Below are 25618 nucleotides of genomic sequence, written 5' to 3' on the forward strand. Positions count from 1 at the left end.
TTGAATTCCCCTGACCAAATCTTAAAAAGCCAGCCCCGCCCCTCCTTCCGTTGTCGGATTATATTCCATTTTCTTCCATCTCGAAATCTCAAGATTGCACTCACAACACTGCAAGCCTGCGTGATGGTTTAAGACTCGTCCAAAGTTCTCAGCGGTTATGGATTCACCCGAGACAAGAGACCGATCTTGACTAGCTCACCATTCCCGCGTCTCACAGCCGTCCGCCTGCATGAGATCCAGTGCACGTTTTTTACATCCAGTCAAGGTGGAAAAGTCACGGTGTACGCGATCCTTTCGGCCATACCCCCCACCACCCAATCCGCCTAAGGGAAAATCGTGGCGTTGAATCTGGCCCCATATTCACGTATCTATTGACGTGTAGTGACAACAGTGACAGTAGTGACAGTCGTGTACATCTGTGCTATGTGGGGGTGTCCGAATCGGCAATGAGGGGAGGGAAAGAGCGGCTGCGGGGCACGGCACATCATCAACTCTGAGCCCGCCCGAGTCGAGGGGCAATTGGACCAGCAAAAGCAACACTTTCGCCCAAGTGACGTCGGCATTTTTACGTTTGGCACTATGAACTACACTACACTTGTATGTACCAATATTCATGTGGACCCGAATTTTGCTTGGGGGCCGAGCTATCACTTTGTCGTGGCTCGGCACTGCCGTTTCCCCTGGGTGGGCAAAGAGTGCCCCTCACGTTCTTTTTTCTCTGCTTTTTCGGAGACGAGTTTTAGATTGATAATTGGAGAAATTTTGGTTTCTTGACCTTCGTAGCTACCGAGTATTCTCTCATTCGCTATTACAAGTCTTCACGTTGTGAAGAGCAGCGGTCTATCTCTTAATCACAGTTCTCTGCTTACCCCCTCAGCACCATAAACTATGCCTGTCCATCATCTCATGATTGGCACTTGGACCCCTCCAGGTGCCATCTTCACAGTCGCATTCGATGACGAGAAGCTTACTCTTACTCTCGTGAAGAGGACCGAGATCCCTGAGGACCAGCCTATATCATGGATGGCCTTCGATGTAAGTTGCATGAAGCCATTCGTCATGGCCGATGACAAGGACTGCGACATGTGAATGCCTCGCGATCCGGCTCCAAATCGAGGAAAATTGGGAGCGACCACCACAAGCCATTGCGCATTGCCATTGTGTAGGCAATCACTGACAAGCCATGAATAGCATGCGAAGAAGAACATCTACGGAGCCGGCATGAAGAAATGGGGTAGCTACGCTGTGAAGAACCCCTCCGAGATCGTCCACGAGGCGTCTCATCCCTTGGGAGTTGATCGTAAGTCGCGACTCACAATCTGCTAAGCACTCGAAGCGATTATGTCTTTTTTTTTTCCTTCTATTTACTGACAGCCCCAAAACAGCCCAGGCCAACTCGAAAGAGACCAACACGCGAGCCATCTTCCTCCTCTCCGCTAAGAAGCCCCCCTACGCCGTCTACTGCAACCCCTTCTACAAGCACGCAGGCCACGGCAACATCTTCACCGTCTCTGCCACCGGCGCCCTCGAGACCAACCTGCAAAACTACGAATACCAGCCCAACTCGGGCATCCACGGCATGGTCTTCGACCCCACGGAAACCTACCTCTACTCGGCCGACCTCACGGCCAACAAGCTCTGGTGCCACCGCAAGGACCCCGCCGACCCTGACTCCGGCAAGGTCGTGCTCGTCGGCTCCGTCGATGCCCCAGATGCGAGGGACCACCCGCGCTGGGTCGCCATGCATCCTACGGGCAACTACCTCTACGCGCTCATGGAGAAGGGGAACCGTATCTGCGAATACGTCATCGATCCAGAGACGCACATGCCCGTCTACACGCACCGCAGCTTCCCGCTCATCCCCCCCGGCATTCCCGACCGGTGGACCATGTACCGCGCCGATGTGTGCGCGCTGACGTTCAGCGGAAAGTACATGTTTGCGTCGAGCAGGGCGAACAGCTTCGACTTGACGGGATACATTGCGGCGTTTAAGCTGGCGGATAATGGGAGCATCGAGAGGCAGATTTGCTTGAATCCGACTCCCACGAGCGGTGGGCACAGTAACGCCGTGGCGCCGTGCGATTGGAGTGATGAGTGGGTGGCTATCACGGATGATCAGGAGGGTTGGATTGAGGTTTATAGGTGGCAGGATGAGTTTTTGGCGAGGGTTGCTAGGTTGAGGATTCCGGAGCCTGGATTTGGTATGAATGCTATTTGGTATGATTGAGCGTCTTCTAAAAGGATCGTGTGGGAATAAACTAGAGAATAAACTAGAAGGAATGTTAAAATAGAATAAGAACGGAATGTTCTTGGAGAGATATCAATCATTTCAGGGGAAACATTCAAGGCTTCAATTCCTCAGTGAAGGGAAGTCAACTGGCGCCAGTTGCGGATAGACCAATTCAAATTCTTGTCGCGAGTTTTAATGGACCAACACGCGAGTGGCCTTGACCGCGTATGAAAGTACCGTGACCTCTTGAGCCCCACCAAATAAGTACATTTCACCAAATTAAGGGGGCTGAGTACGAAAATTTCGTGGACGTTGGTTGGCTGTACTTGACTTGTCAAGTGACCGCCTGCTTGCTTCGCGTTTTCAGCGTGTTGGTCTTATTGCAGCCTAGAATCGAAGCCATCACGTCCCACTGCTTCACGCGTCTAATTACCATTTTCCTTGATACCCATCACATAGCGGTTTTTTTCCTTACCTGCGAGCCTCAAGCCTCAACTGATCATAGAGCGATTCTTTTTAGAAGAGCATTGGTCTAGATTGATCGTACCGAAATTCCTTGAGCGGACACTGTTCTCCTCCCCCAGTCCTGTGCTCCAAGCACCGAGCCTGCCCACGATGGGGAGTAAACAGATCTTTTCGCAATGCTCCATTGCCTTCGTTTCGAGCCCAGAACTGACTTCTAAGCAAATTGCAGAGGTACGGCCGATCTCCCATACATAAAGACCCCATCTTATGTCAGAACCGCGCTTTGTCTTTTGCTAACACGAACTGTTCCTAGCTGGCCGCGATTGTGAAGCGCAATGGAGGAGAAGTCTGCGAGCCCCGATTCAATGGATCCATCCCCGTCGAGAGAGTCACCCACATCATCTCCAACACCATCGATTTCCCACAATATACAGAGGCCCAAGCCATGATGATCCCCGTCCTGGCGCACTCCTGGATACAACTCTCGCTCACCAAGGGCCGCCTCGCCCAGATCCGTCCCTTCTCGCCCGATCCTCGCATGATCTTTTCCTCGGTCGTCATCACTTGCGCCGGGCTCCCGGTCACGGATAGGGAGAGCATCATTGGCGCGACGGCTGCTTTGGGGGGCATGGATTCGCCGGATGTAACGCGGTTGACGACGCATATTTGTGCGCTTTCGGCGGATCATCCGACGTGTGTAGAGGCGAAGGCGAGGGGTTATAGGGCTAAGATTGTTTTGCCTCATTGGTTCGACGATTGCTTTAAGCTCGGAAAGCGAATTGATGAGGGGCCGTATCTACTGCCCGATGCGGAGATCCTTCGGGCTAACCCGGAGGACTCTGTTGAACTTCCGTCGAGCCAGCATATGGAGGGGGCGTCTAGCGCCCAGCCCGGTCATATTCCTCAGTCAACCCGGAATTCTGCTCGGGGACCACTGAGTGTATTCAAGAACAAGACGGTTATGCTGGCTGACGACTTGGCGCTAACTTCCCGTCTGCGAGGCATCATCGAGGAGGTCATCACGGCCTCTAGTGGCGAGGTGACGGCAAACGTGGAGGACTGCAACATGTTTATTTGCCAATACAGAGACGGTGAGGACTACGTTCGAGCGGCAAAGCTGTGCAAGGATGTGGGGAACTTGGCCTGGCTGTACCACCTCATCACCACCGATCAGTGGTCCTCTCCCCTCCGTCGCCTCCTTCACTATCCAATCCCCAAGAACGGCATCCCTGGTTTCGAAGGGTTTAAGATTACCCTCTCAAACTACGGAGGTGAAGCTCGCACATACCTCGAGAACCTCATCAAGGCTTCCGGAGCCACGTACACCAAGACGATGAAAGCAGAGAACACACACCTCATCACGGCGCGCGACAACAGCGAGAAATGCGAGGCCGCGGCGGACTGGGGCATCAACATGGTGAACCACCTCTGGATCGAGGAGAGCTACGCCAAGTGCGCCGTGCAGCCGTGCAGCAACAAAAAATACACGCACTTCCCCTCGCGGACGAACCTCGGCGAAGTCATCGGCCAGACCTTCTTCGACGAGGCGCGACTGCGCGAACAGTACTACCCCGGGGAGGATGAGGATCTACCGCCGTCTGCCAAGAGGAGACGGCTTATCCTCGAGGCAGCCCAAGCGAACGCCTACGACCACGGTCCCGCCGAGGGCGTCGTCATCGGTCGCGAGGATGTCAAGGTTTGGCGGGAGGAAGCCACGAGGGCGGTGGTAGAGAAGCCCGTGACGCCGGCACCTAAGAAGCAGTACGTCGCGTCAGGCAAGGAGAATGACGAGTCGTTGCTGTCAACGGGCGGCAGGAGCGCGAAGAGCAAGGCGGCTGCTTCGTTGAGGCTCCTTGCTAGCGACATCGAGCAGTATCAGAAGGAGAAGAAGAGGCATAGCAAGGATGGTCGGGGACCGTGGGGCGGGAAGAGGGCGGCTGATCAGCTTGATATGGCGGGGGATGATGAGAAGGAGAAGGTGAAGAAGAAGGGAAAGAAAGCGGGCAAGGGTGCTGAGGCGGAGGAGGCTGATGTAGAGGCCGATGGTGGTAAGCCGAGTAAGAAGAGGAGGAGGATTGAGAAGCCGTATAATATCACGGTTACGATTACGGGGTACGCGCGGTGGGTCGACGAGCCGAAGAAAGAGGACAAGGACAGGGTAAGTCCTAATCCCAGATATCCATCCACTCCGCTCTTCATCCTTCATCTGTTACTAAGATTGGCCGCCATAGGTGAAACTAGCCGAACTCGGTATCAGGATCCTGCCGGAGAACAGTGCCTGCCAATACCTCGTGGCCCCACGAATTCTCCGAACGCTCAAGTTCCTCTGCGGCCTCGTCCGCGGCGCGACTGTGATATCCACCGAATTCATCGACCACGTCCTCACGAGCAAAGAGGTCGTCGACCCTAACGACTTCATCCTCGTAGACAAGGAAGGCGAAAAGGCCAACAAGATGAAGCTATCAACGTCCGTAGCGCGGGCCCGATCCAACGCGGGAAAGCTCCTCTGGGGCGTGCCGATCTACTGCACGCCGCACATCCGGCACGGCGTCAAGACGTACGAGACCATCGCCGTAGCGTGCCACGCCATCTGGAAGACGTACGACGGCAAGCACAACACGATCAAGAAGACGACACGCGAGGAGGACGGCGGGGCGGCTCCCGATCCGGTCTATCTCTTGACGTCGGATACGCCCGCCGAGAGGGAGCTGTATCCGAAGTTTAGCAAGATGGCAACGGAGGGGAATATGGAGGCGAGGATTGTTTCTCCGGATTGGTTGTTGGAGGTCTGTATGAAGCAGGAGGTGACGTATGATGAGGAGAAGTTTGCGGTGTCCAAGAAGTAGTTTGATGGTATATGTCGTCTGTTGTGTGTTTTGGGGAGCATGCTGGGTTTATCCGGAGGAAGATGAGGATGGCTGGGAATTGGGAACTCGGAGTGGGCTTGGTTTTAGCGGGAGTTTCGGATACCTATTGGGTTTTGGTTTTGGTACATTGATGTTTGTAGTTGACTGAAGCAAAACATTGTCTAGTTCAGCTTAACTTTGATATCAATCTGCTGTGCTCAGGTGTAAGTGAGTATTGGAAGGAGGGAGAGGGTGGAGTTCCAAGTTACCCTCTTTTCTATATGCCAATGGAACAGAATCGGGCTCAGCTTTCATTGTTGCTGCCCACCAGACTTAGATCAAGGAGCTGTGATAGAGATATATGAGAGCCTGCAAAAACCTAGGAAACAAGGAAGGAAGGAGTGAAGGAAGTGCTGAGACCTGAGCACCTTCCCCATCAAATTCATTATTAAGCACCAACCTGGCAGCAAAATGCTTTATATATGTGCCTATGGGGTGAAGCTCATGTCCGATCGGGCAACCGTAAGGGCTCCTGGCCAAATTAAGCAACCATGCGTTATGAGGCAGCGAGGAGTGGAGCTGTTTGCAGCACCACATAACCCCATTTGCAGAGTATGCTGGTTCGAAGGAGGCCTTGAACACATCTTTTTTTTTTCTCTCTTTGGTCAACTCTTTTTTTTTTCTCACCTTCTCAATACTTGGGCAGGGTATATATTTGTTTCATAAAAAGGGAATCTTGTCTAAAAAGCCCATATGTCTGTCTACAGGAACATAGCAAACTCAGAACGCCCAATCTAGCCTCCGGTCTCATCTCTCAGAAGAACTTGACACCCTGCGAGTCCTCCTGGCCAAAAATCTGCGCCCTCCCCCTCTTGACGAGGACCTGAAGAGCCTTCATCATCAACTCCTGATCCAGCCCATAAAACTCTACAACTCCACTCGTTAGCCACCTGACCGCAAGAAGGACGCCCAAAAACAACGGAAGGAGAGAAGAGAAGATGAAGAAATAACTTACCCGTCCCCCTACAAGTCTCCCCCTCCGTAATCTCATAAACCGTCAAAACCACCCCCCTCTGCGCCGTCTCATCCACCCACCTCTCCACAATCTCCGCCCACTCCTCCGGCGTCCGCCAATAAACCCACACAACATCCTTCCCGCCGTCGCCGTTCGCGCCAGTGGGGGCGTACGACTCGACGCGGCCCTGCTTGCGCATGAAGTCGATGACGTCCTTGATGTCCGCTGTGCTGAGGCGGCGGTTTATAGTCGGGTTGTGGAAGAGGGTTTCGAGTGGCGCGGCCGAAGACGAGGAAGTTAAGGAGGAAGATGTGGCGGTGCTGCTGGTGGCGGTGGTGGTGAATTGGGAGAGGGAGAGGCGGTGGATGCGGTAGTGTTGGCAGAAGGAGAGGATGAGGGAGGACCATTTGGTGAGTTGGGCGTGGTGTGTTGTGAGGTTGGTTTGGCGGGTGAAGAAAGGTGGAAAGTGGTATTCGCGGGGGAAGGTGAATGGGGGGATCTCCCTCGCCGTGGGTTGACTCATGGTCTTGGTGTTTCTCACCTCCCCCGTTTCCTGTCAGTTTGAAATAGCTCGGAAGGAGGTGGTGATGATGATGAGGTGTATGATGCGAAGGATATCGAGCTGCTAAGACGTTGTGAAGATTGTTCTGAGTTTGCTGTCGAGTCGTTGAAGTAGCCCCGCTATTGTCTAGTGGTTAAAAGGAGCTACCCGCCTGAAATTGGAAGACCCCGCCACGATGACGTTGGTGTCCTCGTGCTTCTCGCCTTCATGTGCCTAGCCTTGCCCAGACAGACCAAGATAAAGAAACCGTCCTGTCGGGACAGTCGCCGGCGCTGCAATTACGGGATACGACTTCTCAATCCGGTATTGATCTGACGCTTTCCAGACAGGCCCTACAAGGATGAAATGTGGCCTGCGTCCTCCGCCCGCCATCCAAAACTGGTAATCAAGATCATCACAATCCAACATGTCTACACGAAAGAAACGAGTTACTCGACATGGCCAGGTTTCGTCAAAAGTCGCCTTGAGATGTTTTATGTTTTTCACATCCGATCATATCCTATAAGCGCATCTAACAAAGTAGAATATCTAATAATAATAAGACATAAATAACTCTCAAAAACACCATGCAAGTCGAAGCGGCGGAGCGAATCTACCCGTCCCCAAAAACTTAACGGATTTTTTTCCACCACCGAACCACCCAAACAAAAGGAAAAAAAGAAAATAAGAGGGAAAAAAAAAGACTGGTTCTCCTTCTTCTCGCCTTCCACGCAATATTCTTTGCTCCCCTCCCCCCTCTTAGTGATGTTTCGTCCGAAATAACACAAACTCGCTAAACTAACAGAGAAATAGAGAATGAACAACGCCAACGCCCGCTCCTCTCCGTATGCAATGATGTTGCAGTATATATCAATAGCCGTACGTACGTGTGCCACTAGTTCTGAGAGTTCAGTTCAAGAAATAAGAATGTAGAGAAGAACGAAAAGGAGAAGAAAATAATAAATAAATAAAGTAAAAAAAGAAGTGTGTATCAATTGGACATGATCAGAGTGAAGGCGCTCAAGAGACCGTACAAAATGGAATAATAACCCCAACGCCAGTAAGTCCAGAGGGATCAAGATTCTAGTAAACGTAGATAGGAATGAATGGAGTGGTGTGATTTTACTCGCACCCAGACGCAAGACAAATGAAAAGGAGGTGCGGCGAGAGTCGAAGCTAGGAGTCGTTGTACGGGAGAGAGTGTGAGTGAGTTCGGCGCTGTGCTTTTTCTTGTGCTGGCTGGCTGGCAAACTGCCCGTGGTGGTCGTGGCCCGCTCAAAGGCGGATCCAACCCTAGGTAAGCCGCCTAGCACCAACGTCGTCCAAAGGCTAAGAGGCCCCGAGCAGAGCTATATCGAATTCTGCTACATCGGGGCGGGCCAAGTCGTCGGCGATAATCGTGGCGGACGCGGACGAACGAACGGGTCCGAACTCAAAAGGGACCATCGTGTTGAAACGCGAGGCGAGGTACCGATATCGGCTGTGTGTAACGCAAGGTGGTCATGACGCGTTACTTCGTTTGCTTTTCGGGAAAATAATAAAAAATGGTTGAGATCCTTCAATCAAACGTATAGCCGCAATCCCGGATATGCGAATATGCGAATGTTGGTTGCCTAGGATCCACTTCGACAATTGGCTCGGTGCCGCAGAAATGCCTGGCAGCGGAGTGCGAGTTCTAATGAGAGCGGAGAAGAATGAAAGACCGAGTGTTTCCTCCTTCGTTAAGAGGTTGCCCTCTATTCCGGAACAAAAAAAAAAATAAAGATACCTGAATGCGTAGGGTGTGTTATGCCTCAACATGCAAGTTGACGAGTCATGGAGATGGCTTCCTTCCTATGAAAGCATCATAGGGAGTAGCCGATCCCCACGCGGAATACCATGCCACTAGAATTTGGTGGGCGCTAGCAAGAAATTTCTCTACATGAGCCCCGCAAGGGACCCAACCATGAGCTTGCCGAGATAAGGTGCTTGATTCCGCCACCGATTTTGCTGCATCTGTTGCATTTGTTGAATCTGCTGTTGTCGCACAATCGACGGGTTCGGGTTGTACGGCTGCTGCGGTACCGGATATGGCTGTCCGTTCATTTGCGCTTGGAGAATTCGCTTCATGTCCTCGGGGACCTGGATCATGCCCGCCGGAGAAGCCTCCGTTGTATTTTGGTTGTTGATCGGCGGGGGCATGAAAGGCTGGTTCTCTTGCGGAGGGTATTGCATCGGCGGCGGCTGTTGTAGAGGGCTAATGGCGCCGTTCATCGCTCCCGCCATGAACAGCTTCTCAAAAGCCGCTATTCGTTGTTGCATGGCATGGTTCTCATCTAGTAGACGGTTATTCCTCTTTTCTAGGTGTCGGATGTACTCGGTTGCTTTGCTCAAGACCTATTTTGAGGGGTTTCGTGTCCCACTGTTAGCGAAGGGATACTTCAGAGATGCGCGATATAACTAGATCTTGATCTTGATGATGAAATACTCACCGTAGCCTTGTTAAGCTTGTGGGCTGGTGTGAGGCCGTGTAGTTCTTCTCGATCTTCTGTCGTATCTTCGCCCCTCGCGCTCTTCGACATGATGCGCAAGCTCGGTACGCTATCTCGAAGGGCAGCGATCTTGTCATTCAAGTTTGTCCGATACCTCTTCTCGATCATGTTGTGCGCCGTCTTCTTGACGGGCTGATTGCCGTCATCGTCTTCTTCTTCTTCTTCGTCGACATCGGCCGACGACTTCCGCTTCCTGGTCGGTAGTCTTGTGCCGTCGTTCTCGGGCGACGAGGCCCCGCCGCGCCTCAGGCTGTTGGGGGACTCGAGCGGCTGATCGGTGCTCGTCGACTGGAACTGGATGTGCGATGGCATAGCTATGTTTCGGAGGGCTTCTTGTTGAGCGGGCGTGAGGTTGCCGAGCGAACCAGGAGGTAGGCTCAAAACGTCATTCGGATTCCTAGTCTGGCCGTGAGCGGTTATTTGGCCAGGATTTTGTCCACCTGTCATGGGATTTGGAAATATGGGGGCCGAGGCAACGCCTTGTTGACTAACGGCCCAAGAAGGGTTATGAAATAGTTGTTCGGAGGCTTGGTCTGCAGCGGTTGAGGGATCGAACGGCCAATTAGGGTTCGTGCTAAAGTACGATCGCGATTCGTCGTTCGAGAAAGAACTATTAGTAGAAGGATCGGCAGTTCTTGATTCTGTTTGCGGAAGTTGGGGGTTCACTTGGGGTGTGACGCTATCGGGGAGGCTGTTGTTGGTGCTGTTGTTGTCGTTGTTGAAGACTGAAGAAGGAGCCTGGCTGCTTGTGTCTTCCAGACCGAACATGGTATTGGGGTCTTGGTTCGTCATATTGTCAGAGACGGCCTCACTTCCCTATGAAGATGGGCTGATCTCGACAGGGAAGGATGGTTCTGGAAGCGGACCGGGAGATTAGGCCCGTGGGAGGGCGGAAAGGAGGTGAACGGGGTTTCAGCACCAAAAGCAGGCAGGCGGTACGAGGCAAAAACGGGCGAGACGGGCGCGCAGAGCGAGGATGCGCCGCGGGAAGGAGAGGGAGGGGAGGGGGGAGGGAGGCCACAGCAGAAGCAGGGTCTCAGCTTTGGGGGGAGACCGAGGTGGGGCGGGGACTGCCGCGGATGGGAGTTAATGTCGAGAATGAGGCGATATCAAGGGAATCGATGCGAGATGCCCGCGGGTTGAAGGATGAGTAGAGGAGCGTATGGGCCAGTATGGCACAGCTGAGGCCCAATGGGACGAGGGGCGGTGTCTTGGAAGGGGGGCGTGCGACCGAGAGTGGGCAAATCCCAGAGTGAAGGAACCTCGAGAGTCGAACGAAAGAGGAATTGCTATCTGACTATTTGGAGCAAAATGCGAAGAAATTGCCGTAAGGAACAATCGAAGGTCGTATGATGGAAGAAAAAAAGCGAGCAGGGGGTGTGGGTGCGTGTGGTTCCGAAAAAGAACGTTCCGCCTGTTGTGTTTCCGTTTTCCGTCTGTCCTCTGTTTTTTCCTCCTGCGACCGAAAAAAAAAAATACACTTTCTGTTTTCGCTGACGGCCTCGGGATCGTGGTGGTGGGCAAATTGCCGATCGAACACAGAAAAAAAAAAAAATGATTACTAGGCCTGGAGACGAAACTCAGCTGAAGAGGGGGGACTCGGATAATACGCTGTATGTAAATCGAGGATCCCTTCTGGATTGGATTTTTTGGACGCTGAATTCCCCAGATTGCAGACTGCGGTCGGATGGCAATGGCAGGTCGCGATGTGTCCTCGCTGAGTCGCTGGACTGGGGACGCCTTCGGAAGCGTGGGTTGTGAGTGGTCCTTGGAGGAAAACCCTGGGCCGGATGTTGCAAGGCGGTCATCGTACGATTTTGGGTGGGGATCAGCCCAGAAGCGAATATGGCCAAAGTCAACACTCACCGGTGCAAAGGTACGTACTCCTGCCCACCGCACTATTACGAAATGTGCTCAAATTGAGTTGGTAAAGTCGTTTGCAAAGGTACTTTGTACAGATTGCATTACCTCAGACACCATAGAACAGACCCTCCAACAAATGCTGGCCATTGTCACAAGCTCCTTCCCTGTCCAAGCAATGAGTTGTCAAGTCTTCGACAGTTGTTCCAACTCCGCTTAGTCATCGTCCATCCTCCGCGAACCCGGCCGAAGGGACAAAGTATCGAGGAATAATCTCCGCGTTTCTAGACCTCCTCATAGTGCGCCCAGTCAGGTCCCTCCAGTCCACTAACCGCTTCGTCTAGCCCTATTCAGTACAGCTCCGAAAGTCAACGAAGTTATCATCGAAATTATTTGGGCAAGCTATCTTGAATCTTAAATTGCCAATCTGACGAATCATCCACTCCTTCTCCGCCTTCTATGCCCTTTGCTTCGTGTCTTGATACCTGGCGCTGCACGTCACACCTCGGACCGCCCCAAGTGGAGGATCTCTCCCTTCTTTCCGGTTGTCCTTTTGGGAGCCTGGACCTTGGCCTAGGTCTAGATCCATCTGCAGTAGCTCTCGGGAAGTTCCCCCAATCTCAAGACGGAAAGCCACGAAGTAAGATCTTAAGCCGACTTGAGCCACGAGATCAGTTACAATGCAGAGTGAGCCGCGTTCTTCCGTTGCACGCGCCATGCGAAGTAAATCTCATGCTCGTCATTTCAGCCTTGTAGAAACCCCGGAAACTCCGATGATAATCTGCGTGGCCCACTCTGCGGCTCCGAAGAGGAGATAACCCACTTCCCTACCGCGTCGAAGAACGTCATCTCTCTCTAGAATACCGGCTTATGCCCGAGAGACCGGCTAGAATTGTGTTGCGCGCCGTTGATAAAGGTTATGCTTAAGGAGGACGCTAAAAGGGTTATCCTTAGGGATTAAGAATAACCTTTCATCAACGGCGCGCAAGGCAATTTATCGCGTCAAAGCTGAGGATCAGCTCGCTATAGCTCCGGAAAGGCAAATTCGAGCCCTTGCTCCGGGTCACTAGTTAATTGAGTTGTTCATGACCCAAGTTGCCACTAGATGTGAAGAAGGGGGGTTATCTTATGACAACAATCCTTTTTTATCCTGCCTGCCGGGTCTCGACGCCGCTACATTTGATCTAGGTTCCGAAAAAGCCGGTACGAGGGAACGTGGCGCATCAAGAAAAGGGTTCTGTCGAACTAGGGATGCAGGTTGTGTGTGTTCTGTGTCTGTCACTCAATCATGGACTGGCATTGACAGGTATCAATCGCCACCACTATCACAGACTCTCCACTGCCTACGTGGGGATCTTCCTTTTTATCACCTATTCCCCCTCTTATCTCTGCGGCAAGGCTGTCTGAGGGGAATGGGTGGCGATAAGAAGGAAGCAGCTCTCTTAACCTGAGAACCTTCTATACGGAGTAGGATCGAGTAAGGGATACTCCTCGAACTCTGACCCAACTCTCTTTAACCGAGGACATTTTCGGGTCAGTTTTGGCTGGTATACCTAGGTTCACTCGGCAAGGCTTATTTTACCTCCTGAACGGATATGATGTGGATCATTAAGTGTCATTGATAAGTGTGCAAGATACCTCGCAAGTTTCTAAACCTATCCTCCTCGCCACCAGACTTATGCTGTGGCTGTAAAATGGTATAAACGACATAGGAAAAATGAAGAAGTCCAACATAGAAAAATATAGACATGAAACCCGCAGTCACAGTTACCTATCTCTGGGTCGAGACCCAACTCGTCTTTCATCTGACTCGGCTCCTGCCGTGAGATTCCCCAAAACCGAAAAAGGAGATGACGGAAATAGAGTGAGACGAGAAGGGTGAGACGAAAGAAGTAATGAAAAAGAAAGAGAGAAAGAAAGAAGTCAAACAATATGGGGAATCGGCGGTGAAATCAATCAAGCGAAGAGAGAAACTCCTCGAAACTAAGCGTCGCCGCCGAAGACGGTTTATCATCAACCTCCAGAACCATCCTCCGTCATCTAAAAAAAAAAAAAAAAAGGACAAAACTACTCATAAACTTTTCTCAGGTTGCTCCGATTACCACATCTCATCGCTGCTCTTGACCATCTGCAGCGTGGGAGTCTTAGGCTCCAGCTTCCTCATCCGCTTCCGGTCAGCCTTGGTCACCAGCGAGGGCGTAATAGGCATGCAAGGCGTGAATGGCTGATAAGGAGAGTAAGGAACCGCGGTGCCCGTGAAGGGAGTCCTTCCGGTAGGCGACAGAGGGCCCATTCGCTCGAAAACGGTCTGCTTGGTTTGAACGGTGGACCGAGTCGGAGACGCCAGGGACGATTCGTAGGCACGCAGCGGCAGAGCGCCGCCGGTCCTAACGGCCGAGGGAGCGTTGGGTCGCGAGAAGCTGGCGCCGGGCTTGGGAGACTGGGGGATGGGGAGAGTCATTGGGCCCTTGAGGGACCTCGGCGAGGCTGGAAGGCTGGGGAATCGGTTGACGCCAGGCTTGGGCGATTGAGGTAGGCCGACCAGGGGGGTTTGAGAAGTGGCCGAGATGGCGGATTCGGGCTCGCCCTCGGTGGGGGCCTGGGAGACGTTGCGAGAGTGGCCGCGGGTGTCGAGGGGCATGTTTCCGAGCCTCTCGTCGATGCTCTGGGTGCCGTCGGGAGAGAGCTCCGGGGTCAGCGGCATCATGGGGTTCCTGGATCCGCGGAATGGGAATTGATCAGTAGGCACCGGAGGAGGGGCAGCGGGCGCATATTGGCGGGGAGGGATGGTGTTGAGCTCCTGGGATTCGCGAGGGAAAGTGCCCGACATGGGAGTCATGATGGGGGAAGAGATGCTGACGCCCTTCATCTTCCTCCTCGGGGACCTCAGGGCGGAGAACAGCGCAGAAGCCTTGGACTGGCGCTTCTCCTCCGGACCCGTCTGGCCGAGGTTGAGATGCGCGGGTTTGGCCTTCTCCTTCTTGATGGTGGAAGGGGTCGAAGGCCCCGAAGAGGAGTTCGAAGCTCTAGGATTGGCGGCGCCACCGGTGGGGATGGGAATGGGCGGCAACTCTACGCCCTTGAGCTTGGCCTCCTCATGTTCCATGACATACTTGTACATGTCCTCGAGCTGTGACTGAGCCATTTCTCTATCTGCCTTGACGACGCTCTGATCGACGGTTGGATCAACGCCTAGGGGAGATTTGACTGTTGAAGTGGGGGAAGGGAGCACGTAAGCGTTGAGGTGTTCGTGCGGCGATTCAATTGGTGTGAAGCCGCCAATGTTTTCGGTCTGGAGCACGATGGGGCTACGGGGTATGCTCCGGGGAGATTGGGGAGGGAAGTTATACTGGGGTTCCTCAGGAGCCACCGTGACGATCTGTTGTGGTTTGTCAACGTGTTGCAAGAATTCTACTTCGTTGTCGCCGGCGTTGAGATGTTCGCGGCGTCTTTTGGAGAGGATGAGCAGGCCGAGGGCGACGAGGACGAGGGAGAGGGCGTAGGATCCGACGATGCCTCCGATTTGCGCGGGGAGGTATGTTGATATTGTTGGGGTGGTTCCCGCTGTGTCGTCGTCTGCTAGGGAAGCAGCTGTGATTGAGTTGTCGATGTCTTGTCTCTTTTGGAGAGGTGATGGAAGGGCGGCGGCGACTTGGCACAAGAGTAAAGAAGGAGTGATAATGTTGAGGACGAGGGAGCGGGAGCGACGTGTTGGTAACCAGGCTCTGGGTGAGAACGGGGATGATGATGTGAAGGCTGAAGTAGAATGAGAGGAAGTAATAAAGACAGATGAAGATGAAGAAGTAAGAGTAGAAACTGTTTCAGAAGAGTAAGAAGTAGACGAAGAAGAAGAAGAAGTTGAGGCCTGGTTATGTTTATAAAAAGGTGTGTGATGACCTTCTATCATGTTGATGTAGTGGATGTTCTGCGGCTCGACGAGCGTAGCTAGATCCTTGTGTGTGCGGATGATCCTCCACTTTTCGATCGGCGGTCGTCGAGGACAAGGCGAAACATGATTTGAATGAGAAGTTGCATGGGGAGAAAGGGAAGGGGGGATAAGAGCCGAGTTATCCAGCGAGACAAAGGGCGCAGAGGGGTATATACTAGAGTGGCCGGAGACGAGACGGGCGGCTGGTGATGTACGAAGTACAGCAGCAGCGTCGAGATTTGGGGGCGGGAGCAAGGAAAAAGCGAAAAAGTCTGGACATGGATTCATGGATAACTTTGGTATGCGCTGCACTATACACCCCCCCTTCCCCTTGCTTGATAGTTCTCTTCTTCTGGAGAGCTCAGATGCGCAGATGCGAGGTCTGACTGGTTCCTTTCGGAGGATACTTCGTCCTTGCAGTCCTTGCACACGCGCTATTCCCCATTCCTTGTCACTGCATGTGTCCAATCCGTGGTCTCGTCACGCAGGTCGACGAGGATGAGGTAGTAGCGTATTACTTCCTACGACGTAACTTGGTAGTCTATTTTCCTTCCTCCCTTTCCCGCAGCATCTCACCCCACCTTCTTGTCGACGTCCCTTTTTTAGGATAGATTTTCTGTCTTGATTCTCCTTGCATATCTGTTTTCTTATTTCATGACAAGTTTGCCCAAACTACATGTGGCCGACTCTATCCTGCCTTCGCAAAGCTGTCGTGAAACTCGAGAGAGAGAGAAAGAGAGGCAAACGAATTCCTCACCAATGGACGACGACCGGGAATCGCAGAGGTAGCGCCCCATTTTTGGAAATCGGCGGCTGGAGGCGTGCAGGTCTCGATGCGGGACTTCTCGCCTGTGGTTGGACGGATCGACGTGATGGCAGGGGTCAGTTAAGCGCCCGGAACTGAGGGGGATGAATTGGGGATGGGATTGAGCGGCCGTGATTGGGCGGTGTGGGAGAGTGTGATTTTTTCGGGGGAGCATGGGCATTGAAGCACGACCAGTGGCTGCTGGCTGCCGACATGGGTGGACTTGGACGGATCTCCAGTTCTCTTTTCTCTTTGTCTTTCAATGGTCCCAGTTCTCCGAATGGAGGACTTGATGGAGTGGACACGGTGGACTTTCCACTCTCGCCCACTCAGAAATTCAGAATCTCGGGGTCATTTGGGGGCGAAGACCGCAAAACTCAGCAACATTCCCGCGTGGGCTCTCCTTGCTTGGGCAGTGTTCTCTCTTTCTCTTTCGGTTGCTGTCCTGGTTGGCCTGGCTGCGGTCGAAGTCGCAAGGTTAGTTATTAATGTCGCCCCATTCGACAGGACTTCTATTGTTCCTGTCTTGGCCACTCTTGAAAACCGCATCCCATCAAGTCGATTCATACTTGGACAATGAATGAAGTACTCAAATCTGTAATGTACCTCGCAAAACACATTCCAATCCGACGTCAAGACAGTCACTGCACCCGCTTGGTACTTCGTAGACAACGCGGCATGCCGGGCTCGAGCTCGTAAAGAGATCCTGGTCAACAATCATCCATTGGGATTAAATGCAGACGGAACCATGTGGGTTTTGCTCTAATCCTACGCTCGGTGCATTGAAATCCAATATCCAATTCTTCAAGACTTCAGGCCCAGCGGGTCCGGGAGCATTAATTGACCGGCATTCGAGCGCTTCGTGACGACGGATAGATTTGCCTTGCTTGGTCTAGCAAACTGCAACCCATGAAGTAAGGACGAGGTACTACGAGTACAGGGTAGATGTATTGATGCGTATGCTTCCCAGGAGATGGCGAGCACCATTCAAGTCTACACTAAGACTATTACGATTTGACGTGTGACGGGCGAGCCCTGTCCGCCAAGGGTTCTTCATGAGACGTTGAGCTCTGCAGCAGCCGCCGAGAGGCATTCCGATCGGCTGTTTCTGATGTTTCTGACCTCAGTCTCGTCCCCTTTTCGTCCTGTTCATGCCGAATGAGGTCTCAAGGAATTCCCAAATAGTGTGTAATGACGTTGTTTCGAGGGGAGTTGCCACCGAAGCATTGTGATTGATGTCGCAGGAAGCGCAAAAAGCCGACCTTTGATTGATTCGATCACAAGTCGATGTTTATGCGGATAGTCACGAAAACATGCTAGATGTGATGACCTTTCCTGATAGGATTTTCCAAGGTCGGCGGTGAGCAAGGATCGTAAGAACGCAACCGGCAATGATGGGCACGAATGAGGGCTATAGTTTATGGATGATGCCTTTTTGGCTTCTTTTCTGATCAATGGCATACTACAGTCTGACCAAGGGGGGATCAGAACGAAATCTACAAGCACACGGCAGTCACAAACAGGGTTTCCTCCCGGCGCGAGAACACTCGAAGTGATTTGTGCATGGACACCTACCATGTAGATCCATATCCGAATTCTACACGGGTAGGGTTGCTCGCCTCATGGAATAGGGCCTTTTTCATCCTGTGATGACCAAAAACGTGGATGTGACAAGTGAAGATCATCGACTTCATCCCAATCTGACAACATGAAAGTGTGTGCCCCTGCTTCTTATCACGCAAAGAGGTGGGGTTTTGGCACCCGCATTCTGGCACCTCGCCAACTCTATCTCTTTTCTTCTTACTACGAAGTAGCAGACACACACACACACACTCTCTCTCTCTCTCTCTCTTCTTTCGTCCCCTCCTCCTTCTTCCCAAGGGAGGGGAGCGCATCACAATTACGCAGGGGTGATTTTCTCGGGGACTGCTGTCTCGGTTAATTCATGTTTCCCCTCCCCCGCAGATGCTTCCCTGCGCAACGACATTGCATGGGTGAAAGGTTGGAGGGTAGGCTACATGCTATTTTTAAATTAAGATTGCAAACCTCGACGCCAGGCTAAGGGCTAGAAAACAACTTTGGGAACACAGCAGGACCAAGGACAGGACCGACCAACACACCCGTCACACCCTGAGGGAGGGTATTACCGCGGTGTGAGTGGTGTGAGATTGTGGGTTGAGCGTGCTTGGCCGTGTAGATGCGTCGAGTCGCGGATCGTGGCCAGCGCTTCGGATGCAGAGCAGAGGGTGGTCTCGGGTTAGACCACACAAGTAAGTGCGCAAGTGATGGGATAATTTACTTTGAAGAGAGAACATGATTGCGAAAGGATGTCACCGGAGGGGGAGAGCACATCGGGGTTGATGTGGTGATGGGTGTTGCCGATTGTCGAGATCGAAGAAGTGCATCCAGAAGGGGAGAACCGAGACCAGGCTGCCGCCGCGGAAGGACAGTTTCAGGAATATTACCCTGCAGGTTCGATGGGATACAATCTTCGGTATCATAGTCAGGCTAACTGATTCGATGGCACCAGGTCCATTCGTTCCATCATTGATGAGTACGAGAGGCGCATCTGGATCCAGCTTCATCAATTGCAGGGACCAGTCCCACGTTTGGCTTTAGTTGGCTTCACGAACGACCTGCTTAGCCATACACTTTCCAACAACAATTGAACAATTGAATGACATGCAATTTGAATTTCTCCGTTTTTCATACAAAAAAATTGGATGCTTTACTGAGATTGGCGGGCGTGCATGCGTGTTCCTGACAATGGGTTCCGCCTTGCTTACTCCACTGATGGTGACTGCTACCCTTCCTGCTCTGCCCAAGCGACAGTTCCGTCGACATCAACTCTCTCCCTGCTCTCATCCAGAGGGCTATCCAGGGAATCCTGAATCTCTTTCAACCGCCTGCCCTCCCCCCAGTCGATGATGTTCCGTACGTGCTTGCGGAATTCGATAAAGTGCTCGGGATTCTGAAGTAAGAAACCCCTGACATAGGCCATGTAGTAATCCAGCTCATTATGTTTCGACGAGATGTAGAGCCGTGCCTCTGAGCCGTTCATGGCGATGCTAAATGCAGCACTACTCACCGGTCGAACGTCGCCGCTCGTGCATCGCTCCAGCTCGCGGTTGAGGTGTTCAGCCACTTTAACACTAGACACAGACCCTCCAAGGCATTGGTTCGTCGCCGCCAACATCTTATCATCGTCGCCTTTGAACTGGACGGCAAGGAAAGGATATAGCAAGCCAGGGGGAGTCATTGCTCGCAACCATCTCAGTCCCAATGGAGATCAATTGAGTTTGCTGAGCAGCTGTAAACGCGTTTAGGCGATCGTATCCGTAGAGGAGGTTAGGGACTGGGGTGCTGGCCATTTCACGCTCGGTGGGTCGCCAGTGAGATCTGACGGCGCGGACGATCCGGCGTACGAATTCGGCATCGATGGCACCAAAACCCCGTCGCCATCCCAGTAGGCCATCGGCGCCGACCTTGTGAGCTTTCTCAAGATGGAGCCGCCGTTTGAACGGTGAAGATAGCTATCGGACCTGCGATGATTCTCTCCGTCTACTGAATCAAGCCAATTGGGAAGCAGAAGTGTCGATAGCTTTGGGGACGAAGACCAGAGTTGGCTGGGTTGACGTCGTCTTCAAGAAACGAGGCGGAGGGACGTTTGGGAGATTGAAGCTTTGGCCGCAGCGGCTTTGTCTACATTTGTTTCACCATTAGTGACTGACCTGAGAGAAGAAATATTATATATACATTTTCGGCCTGTTCTAATCTTTTGTCCTCAACTCTAGCCCATTCCCACTCTCTCAGAAAAAGGCAATATAAACATGCATACGAAGTACCTGTCTGCATTTATAATAGTATCTCGCAACATCTCTTGGAACGTCTTATTTAGACGGCTTCAGATCTGCCTGGCGAGCCTGCACTTTGAAAATTCCGCTATTCATGACGAAGGTTATGCTATATGTACTATATGACTTCTTTTCGTCAGCGCTTCAGTCTAACTAACAGGAATTGACGCCTTCTGGAAGAGCCATAATGGATTTTTACGTTTTCGTCGGATCGTCTTTGAACTCGGGGTGACGAAAATGCGGCAATGTACCTGTGTAGCCTCTGAAGGATGAGGGAGAGGAGCGCTAACAATTGTAAAAATGGTTGGCCCCGCTGGTAATTGGCAAGTGGAAAAAGCTCCTAGCCGCAGCTGGCAACGCCAGTAATTGCAGCTTCGGCGTGATTGGATCGCGTCTCAAGCTCTCCGAGCTTCATTCACCCAACATTGCCTCGATAGAATACACAAGTGCCGCGGTGCTTTATATATTTTCCTCATTCCCGAGAGAAATTGGAATTGCTTCCTTTCACTTCCCATTTCCGAGTGAGTCGTGTGCTGTTTCTCATGACCTCATCACGCTCATTCCCGGTAGCATCCTCCCTCAATCACTACGCGTTATGGCCGACGCGTCGGGCCTGAATCACCCTCTGCTCAAAACCCTCAATGCCGCCCAAAGAAGAGCAGTCACCTCCAAAGCCGACACAGTCGCCATCCTCGCCGGTCCCGGAAGCGGCAAGACCCACACCCTCACGACGCGTGTAGTCTGGCTCATCAACCATTTCGGCTATCAACCATGGAACATCGTCGTCGCCACCTTTACGGTGAAGGCGTCGCGGGAGATGAAGGAGCGCATAAGCAAGGCGCTAGGTGAAGAAGCGGCGAGGAAGATTGTGCTAGGGACGTTTCACAGCATAGCGAGGCGATACCTGGCCGTTTACGGAGAAAAGATTGGGTTAAGCAAGAAGTTTGTCATTACCGATGACGGCGACTCGAGAGCTATTATCAAGCGGATATGCGAGAGGTTGCGCATTCCGCTTGATCCCCACGGCGTGAAGGAGTGGATTAGCAAGAGGAAGGTCAGGGGCCCTTGGGATGAGCCTGCCAACCCGGGCGAGAAGAAGAAACCTGACAGTCCGGAACACCTCAAGGTGTTTGCCGAATACAAGGACCATCTGGAGAGGCACAATCTTCTCGACTACGACGATTTGCTCGTCAAGGGTGTAGAGCTCCTCAGGCGGTTCCCATCATGCGTGAAGAATGTGGAAGCCGTCTTGATTGACGAGTACCAAGACACGAACGGGATCCAGTACGAGCTCATGAAACTCTTCGCGAGCGCGAAGAATAGAATCACGGTCGTGGGAGATCCCGATCAGAGCATCTACGGCTGGCGATCGGCGGAGATTAGAAACCTCCACCGACTGCTAGACGAGTTCCCTCGGACGGACGAGATTTCGCTGGAGGAGAATTATCGCTCGTCGCAGCTGATTCTGGATGCGTCTTTGAAGGTCATACAGCAGGATGAGACTCGCTATCAGAAAATTTTGAAACCCACGCATCATAAAGGGACCTTGCCGGTGTTGCGTACGCTTTACTCGTCTCAAACGGAGGGAGAGTGGGTTGTGGGGGAGGTTAAGAGAGTTATTCTTATGACTGGACGGATGTTGAATTATGACGATATTGCTATTCTTTTGCGGTCGGCCTCGCTTTCGCGGCACATTGAATCGGCGTTGGGTAAAGAAGGTATCCCGTACAAAATGGTTGGTAAGTACTAAGCAACATCCAATCTCATTATGACGGCACCCGCACCCGCCCTCATCTAGACTACAGCTAACACAGCTGCGCCTACTAGGTGGTCTCAAATTCTATGACAGAATAGAGGTCAAGTTCCTCCTTGACTACCTCCGCGTCATCTACCAGCCCGACAACAACGATGCGCTTATCCGTATCCTCAACAAGCCAAAACGTGGCATCGGCGAAGCAACTCTTAAAAACCTTCTAGAGGAGGCCGAGACATCAAAACTAAGTCTTTGGTACATTGTACTAAGTCACTGCCGCGGCCAGCGAAAGCTCAAGACTAAATTCACAAAAACCGCCGAGAAGAACTTAAGTGGCAGCCTGATCCGAATCATCTGCGGCCTGCGACACCGCCTAGAGCGTAGAAACGCCGACGGCGAACCCAGCATCGGCCTTGTTCAGCTTATCGAAGAGCTGATAACACAGCTCGACTTCAGGCAGTACTTGACGGATACGTACCCGCTGGAGCACGAGCACGAGTCGAGACTCGCTAACGTGGACGAATTTCTGACTTTGGCGGGCGATTTTGCGCGCGACCTTGGCGGCGAAGGCGAGCTTCCGCAGGTCGAAGGCGTGGAGCAGCCGTCGACGGATACCGATGTACTGGGTAAATTCCTCACAAATGTGGCGCTAGCGACGGATGCGCAGACGAACGACAAGTCTGGAGAGGAGGGGGAGAACAGGCCCGTGGTGACCATATCGACGATTCACGCTGCCAAGGGCCTGGAGTGGCCGGTGGTTTTCGTGCCCGCCGTGTATACAGGGTCACTGCCGCATTCAAGGTCGGAAGACTCGGCTGAGGAGCGGAGGTTGCTGTACGTGGCGATGACGAGGGCGCAGGCGTTGCTCTATCTCAGCGTGCCGTGGCACACGAACTCCTGGGAAAGAGAAAGGGTCAGCAGGTCCCTGTTCCTTCCGGACGACATCATGAAGTACTTTTCCACGTTTGGGCCGTCGTTCGACGATAAGGTGGTCGAGGCGATGGCTAAGATACTGGGAAGGAAGGCACCGTCCATGGCGGACACGTTCAAAAAGCTACCGGAAATGTTCGCCATCGAGGATGATCGGCAACCCGAGTTCCCGGCTGGCTACGATCGGCCAGCGGGGCACGTCTCCAGGGAAATTCCAGGCGGCGGCTACGCGCGGAAGCGGCAGTCGTGGTCGGACCCCTTTAACCCCACCAACCCACCAAGGAACGGATCCGCGTGGGACACCAAGGGGTATACGTCCGCGTGGCAGAAGGATTACACGACAACGATGGAGAAGTCTTCCCAGTTTACCATGGCAGCAGCGTTGCCGGGGTTTACGACGGCGGGAGCACACCATACCGCTCTAGCATCCGTCGGCGCCGGCAGCGGGCCAAAGGGAGCGGGGCGCGGTCAACAGCAGCAGGGACGCCATCAGGCCGCATCAACCAAGAGGCCGGCGAACCAGCCCACTCTCTCCAGCTTTTGTCGGCCGAACAATACCGCCACTACCTATCCGTCTACTGTAAATAGGCCCGTGACGTTGAAGCGGCCGCCGGACGACGCTTGGGATGACGATGATTTCTTACGGGGCGTGCCGCGGAAAAGAATCGTTCATCCGGGACAGGTGGAGAACTCGTTCAACCAGCCGCTGTCGGAAAATACGATTAGGGAGTTGACGAAACGCGGACTGCAGGACGTGAAGAGGCGTGTGCAAGCGCGCAGGTCGCTTGTGGAAACATCACTGCCACCTATAATCACTATTAAAGACGACGACGACGACGACGACCCTGACGTGGAGATTGTCGAAGTCAGGAAAACCACTGAGCAGAAAAAGAAGACGACGACGAAATACCCCGGCTTCTCAAGCTCACCGCCGCGTCCCGAACCGTCAGAAAGGCCGCCCGTTAGAGCCGCGCTGGAGGCGGCTAAGGATACGTTTCAGAACCGGGTGATAACGGGACACGGCGTGCGGCGGCCCGTGAGTTTCCACGCGACGACGATGGGGAACGCGACGACGGCCGCCAAGTTTGGACGCATTGGGGCGGGAGAACTGGCTCCGTTGGCGCCCAGAATTAACAACAAGTATGGGGTGGGCGTTGTTTCGGCTCTGGGGAGGCAAGAGGGTTTGAAGCCTATGGAGAAGTTGACGAAACCGTTTAAGCCATTGACTGTGGATAGGAATGGGAATTTGGCAAGGGGTCAAGGGAAGAACGTTCGGCGTTTTTAGTGAGGTGTTATAGGGCGTGTTTTTGGGTGGGTAATTGTAATAGACTACGGCTTTTTCTTCTTTCTCGGGGCTTTAATGAAGGTCTCGATGTTAAGATTCACGGTTGACTTGTTCAAGCATCACTGCTTATTTCCGGATTAGGAAGTTGAAGGTATCGAGGTACCGCGGCAGTGAACAAATGACCTGGTTTCACCATTTCCAGCAACGCTGAACAGGCTCATCCCCACCTAAAATTACCCAAATAACCCAAAACAGGCGTTGGAGCCCCACGATAATACGAGTCTGTTATGCTTGTTGGTAAGGCTGGGGTCCGCAAATGACGCGGGCTGTTATGGTTCAGAAGGGGGGACGAGGGCGATGACACCGGGCCATTATCGCCGTCGGGAAAGGCAGGAATGCTTGGACGTTATTGTTGTTTGAGGAGTCATTGGGATGAGATCAATTGCAATGGGATGTGATAATACGAGGGAGTGCGAGGGGAGAATTTTTTGTATTTAAATCGTGGGTGTCGCGGCGGTGTTTGGGATGAGATTTTGAGGACATCATCAACTCATTGAGCATTCGAGATCACCACCACAAGCACCTTTTCATCAAATATCACACACATCACAAACCAATCCAACATAAACATCAAATCAAACAAAAAAAGAATAAATCAAATTAAATCAAAAAAACCAAATCACCATGTCTTCTGCCATCATCCGACAAACCATGCGCCTCTCGCACCTCCCCCGCCAACGACTCATGTCTCCCTCTTCGTCGTCTTACTTCTCCACGACGACGCGCCGGCTCACCCAGGACGGAAAAAAGACCACGAACGCTAACCCGGAGCTGCCGGCGTTTAGCATCAGGAACATCGCTTCGACCCCGAGGGGCAGGATATACCTCGGTGCTGGGCTCCTCGTCCTCTGCGGGATCGAGGGACTTGCCTGGTACGAGTTTGGACCTAAGATTCTGGGGTGGGATAAGAAGGAGTGAGTGAGTGATGGGAAATTGAGAACTTGGGGATTCTTGGCCAGGACGGGGATGGGAATTGGGGATGGGAATGATTTGGTAGGATTGTTCAATGTATTTTGAAGCCTGGTCAAGGGGAGGGGAATGGGGGAATCTTGTTATTCAAAGGACAACGGAACTGGTCTACTCTCTCTCAAAATGGGTTAACTATAGAGGATTCAATCTCAACTCTGTCCATCGCCGCTTTCCATGTCCGTTTTCCGGTCACTCTCTCAATTCTTTCAATTTCCCTCGCTGTCCAATGTGCTCGCTGTGTCACGTCCGGGGCATGACGGAGTGAAATGACGGACATCTCGGGGGTGACAACAGGAGGCCCAATCAAGTCTATGAGATGGGAGCTCAGCAGGGAAGGGAAGCCAAGAACGAAAAGGGGCAGCGGACCGAACAGAGGACGGAGGGTGCGAGTGTGTACGAAGTATGTGTGTGACTACGAAGTATGTGGGAGCCTTTTGAGGGATGGAGGTCGACTGACACTCTAGCATGCGCGAGTGCAACAATACTATCATCGACTATTGTTTGGCGATAGATCAGTTGCTTCTCCTCCGTATCTCCGTATCTCCT

The 25618-nt window shown here is 52.7% G+C and overlaps 4 protein-coding genes and 3 pseudogenes across 4 annotated transcripts; 3 read left to right on the plus strand and 4 right to left on the minus strand.

The window, feature by feature from the left end:
- Positions 1 to 888: 888 nt before the first annotated feature.
- Positions 889 to 5541, plus strand: SAPIO_CDS8203 (Carboxy-cis,cis-muconate cyclase; the record flags this gene model as incomplete). Its single annotated transcript, XM_016789891.1, has 6 exons — positions 889 to 1035; positions 1192 to 1300; positions 1386 to 2217; positions 2815 to 2926; positions 3009 to 4853; positions 4927 to 5541. 6 exons carry the CDS (start codon positions 889 to 891, stop codon positions 5539 to 5541), a joined length of 3660 nt encoding a protein of 1219 aa, XP_016640154.1.
- An 814-nt stretch (positions 5542 to 6355) lies between these two features.
- Positions 6356 to 7079, minus strand: SAPIO_CDS8204 (ESCRT-II complex subunit; the record flags this gene model as incomplete). The annotated part of the gene is made up of 2 exons (XM_016789892.1): positions 6356 to 6468; positions 6557 to 7079. 2 exons carry the CDS (start codon positions 7077 to 7079, stop codon positions 6356 to 6358), a joined length of 636 nt encoding a protein of 211 aa, XP_016640155.1.
- Positions 7080 to 9014: 1935 nt separating this feature from the next.
- On the minus strand, positions 9015 to 10420 carry SAPIO_CDS8205 (uncharacterized protein; the record flags this gene model as incomplete). Its single annotated transcript, XM_016789893.1, has 2 exons — positions 9015 to 9473; positions 9569 to 10420. 2 exons carry the CDS (start codon positions 10418 to 10420, stop codon positions 9015 to 9017), a joined length of 1311 nt encoding a protein of 436 aa, XP_016640156.1.
- Positions 10421 to 13586: 3166 nt separating this feature from the next.
- Positions 13587 to 15395, minus strand: SAPIO_CDS8206 (annotated as a pseudogene; the record flags this gene model as incomplete).
- A 3629-nt stretch (positions 15396 to 19024) lies between these two features.
- On the minus strand, positions 19025 to 19417 carry SAPIO_CDS8207 (annotated as a pseudogene; the record flags this gene model as incomplete).
- Positions 19418 to 20670: 1253 nt separating this feature from the next.
- Positions 20671 to 24043, plus strand: SAPIO_CDS8208 (putative ATP-dependent DNA helicase; the record flags this gene model as incomplete). Its single annotated transcript, XM_016789894.1, has 2 exons — positions 20671 to 21814; positions 21903 to 24043. 2 exons carry the CDS (start codon positions 20671 to 20673, stop codon positions 24041 to 24043), a joined length of 3285 nt encoding a protein of 1094 aa, XP_016640157.1.
- A 684-nt stretch (positions 24044 to 24727) lies between these two features.
- SAPIO_CDS8209 lies at positions 24728 to 25021 on the plus strand (annotated as a pseudogene; the record flags this gene model as incomplete).
- Positions 25022 to 25618: the final 597 nt, after the last annotated feature.

Source organism: Scedosporium apiospermum (genome assembly GCF_000732125.1).
Source record: "Scedosporium apiospermum strain IHEM 14462 chromosome Unknown SEQ_SAPIO_0121, whole genome shotgun sequence".
NCBI classification, from domain to species: domain Eukaryota; kingdom Fungi; phylum Ascomycota; class Sordariomycetes; order Microascales; family Microascaceae; genus Scedosporium; species Scedosporium apiospermum.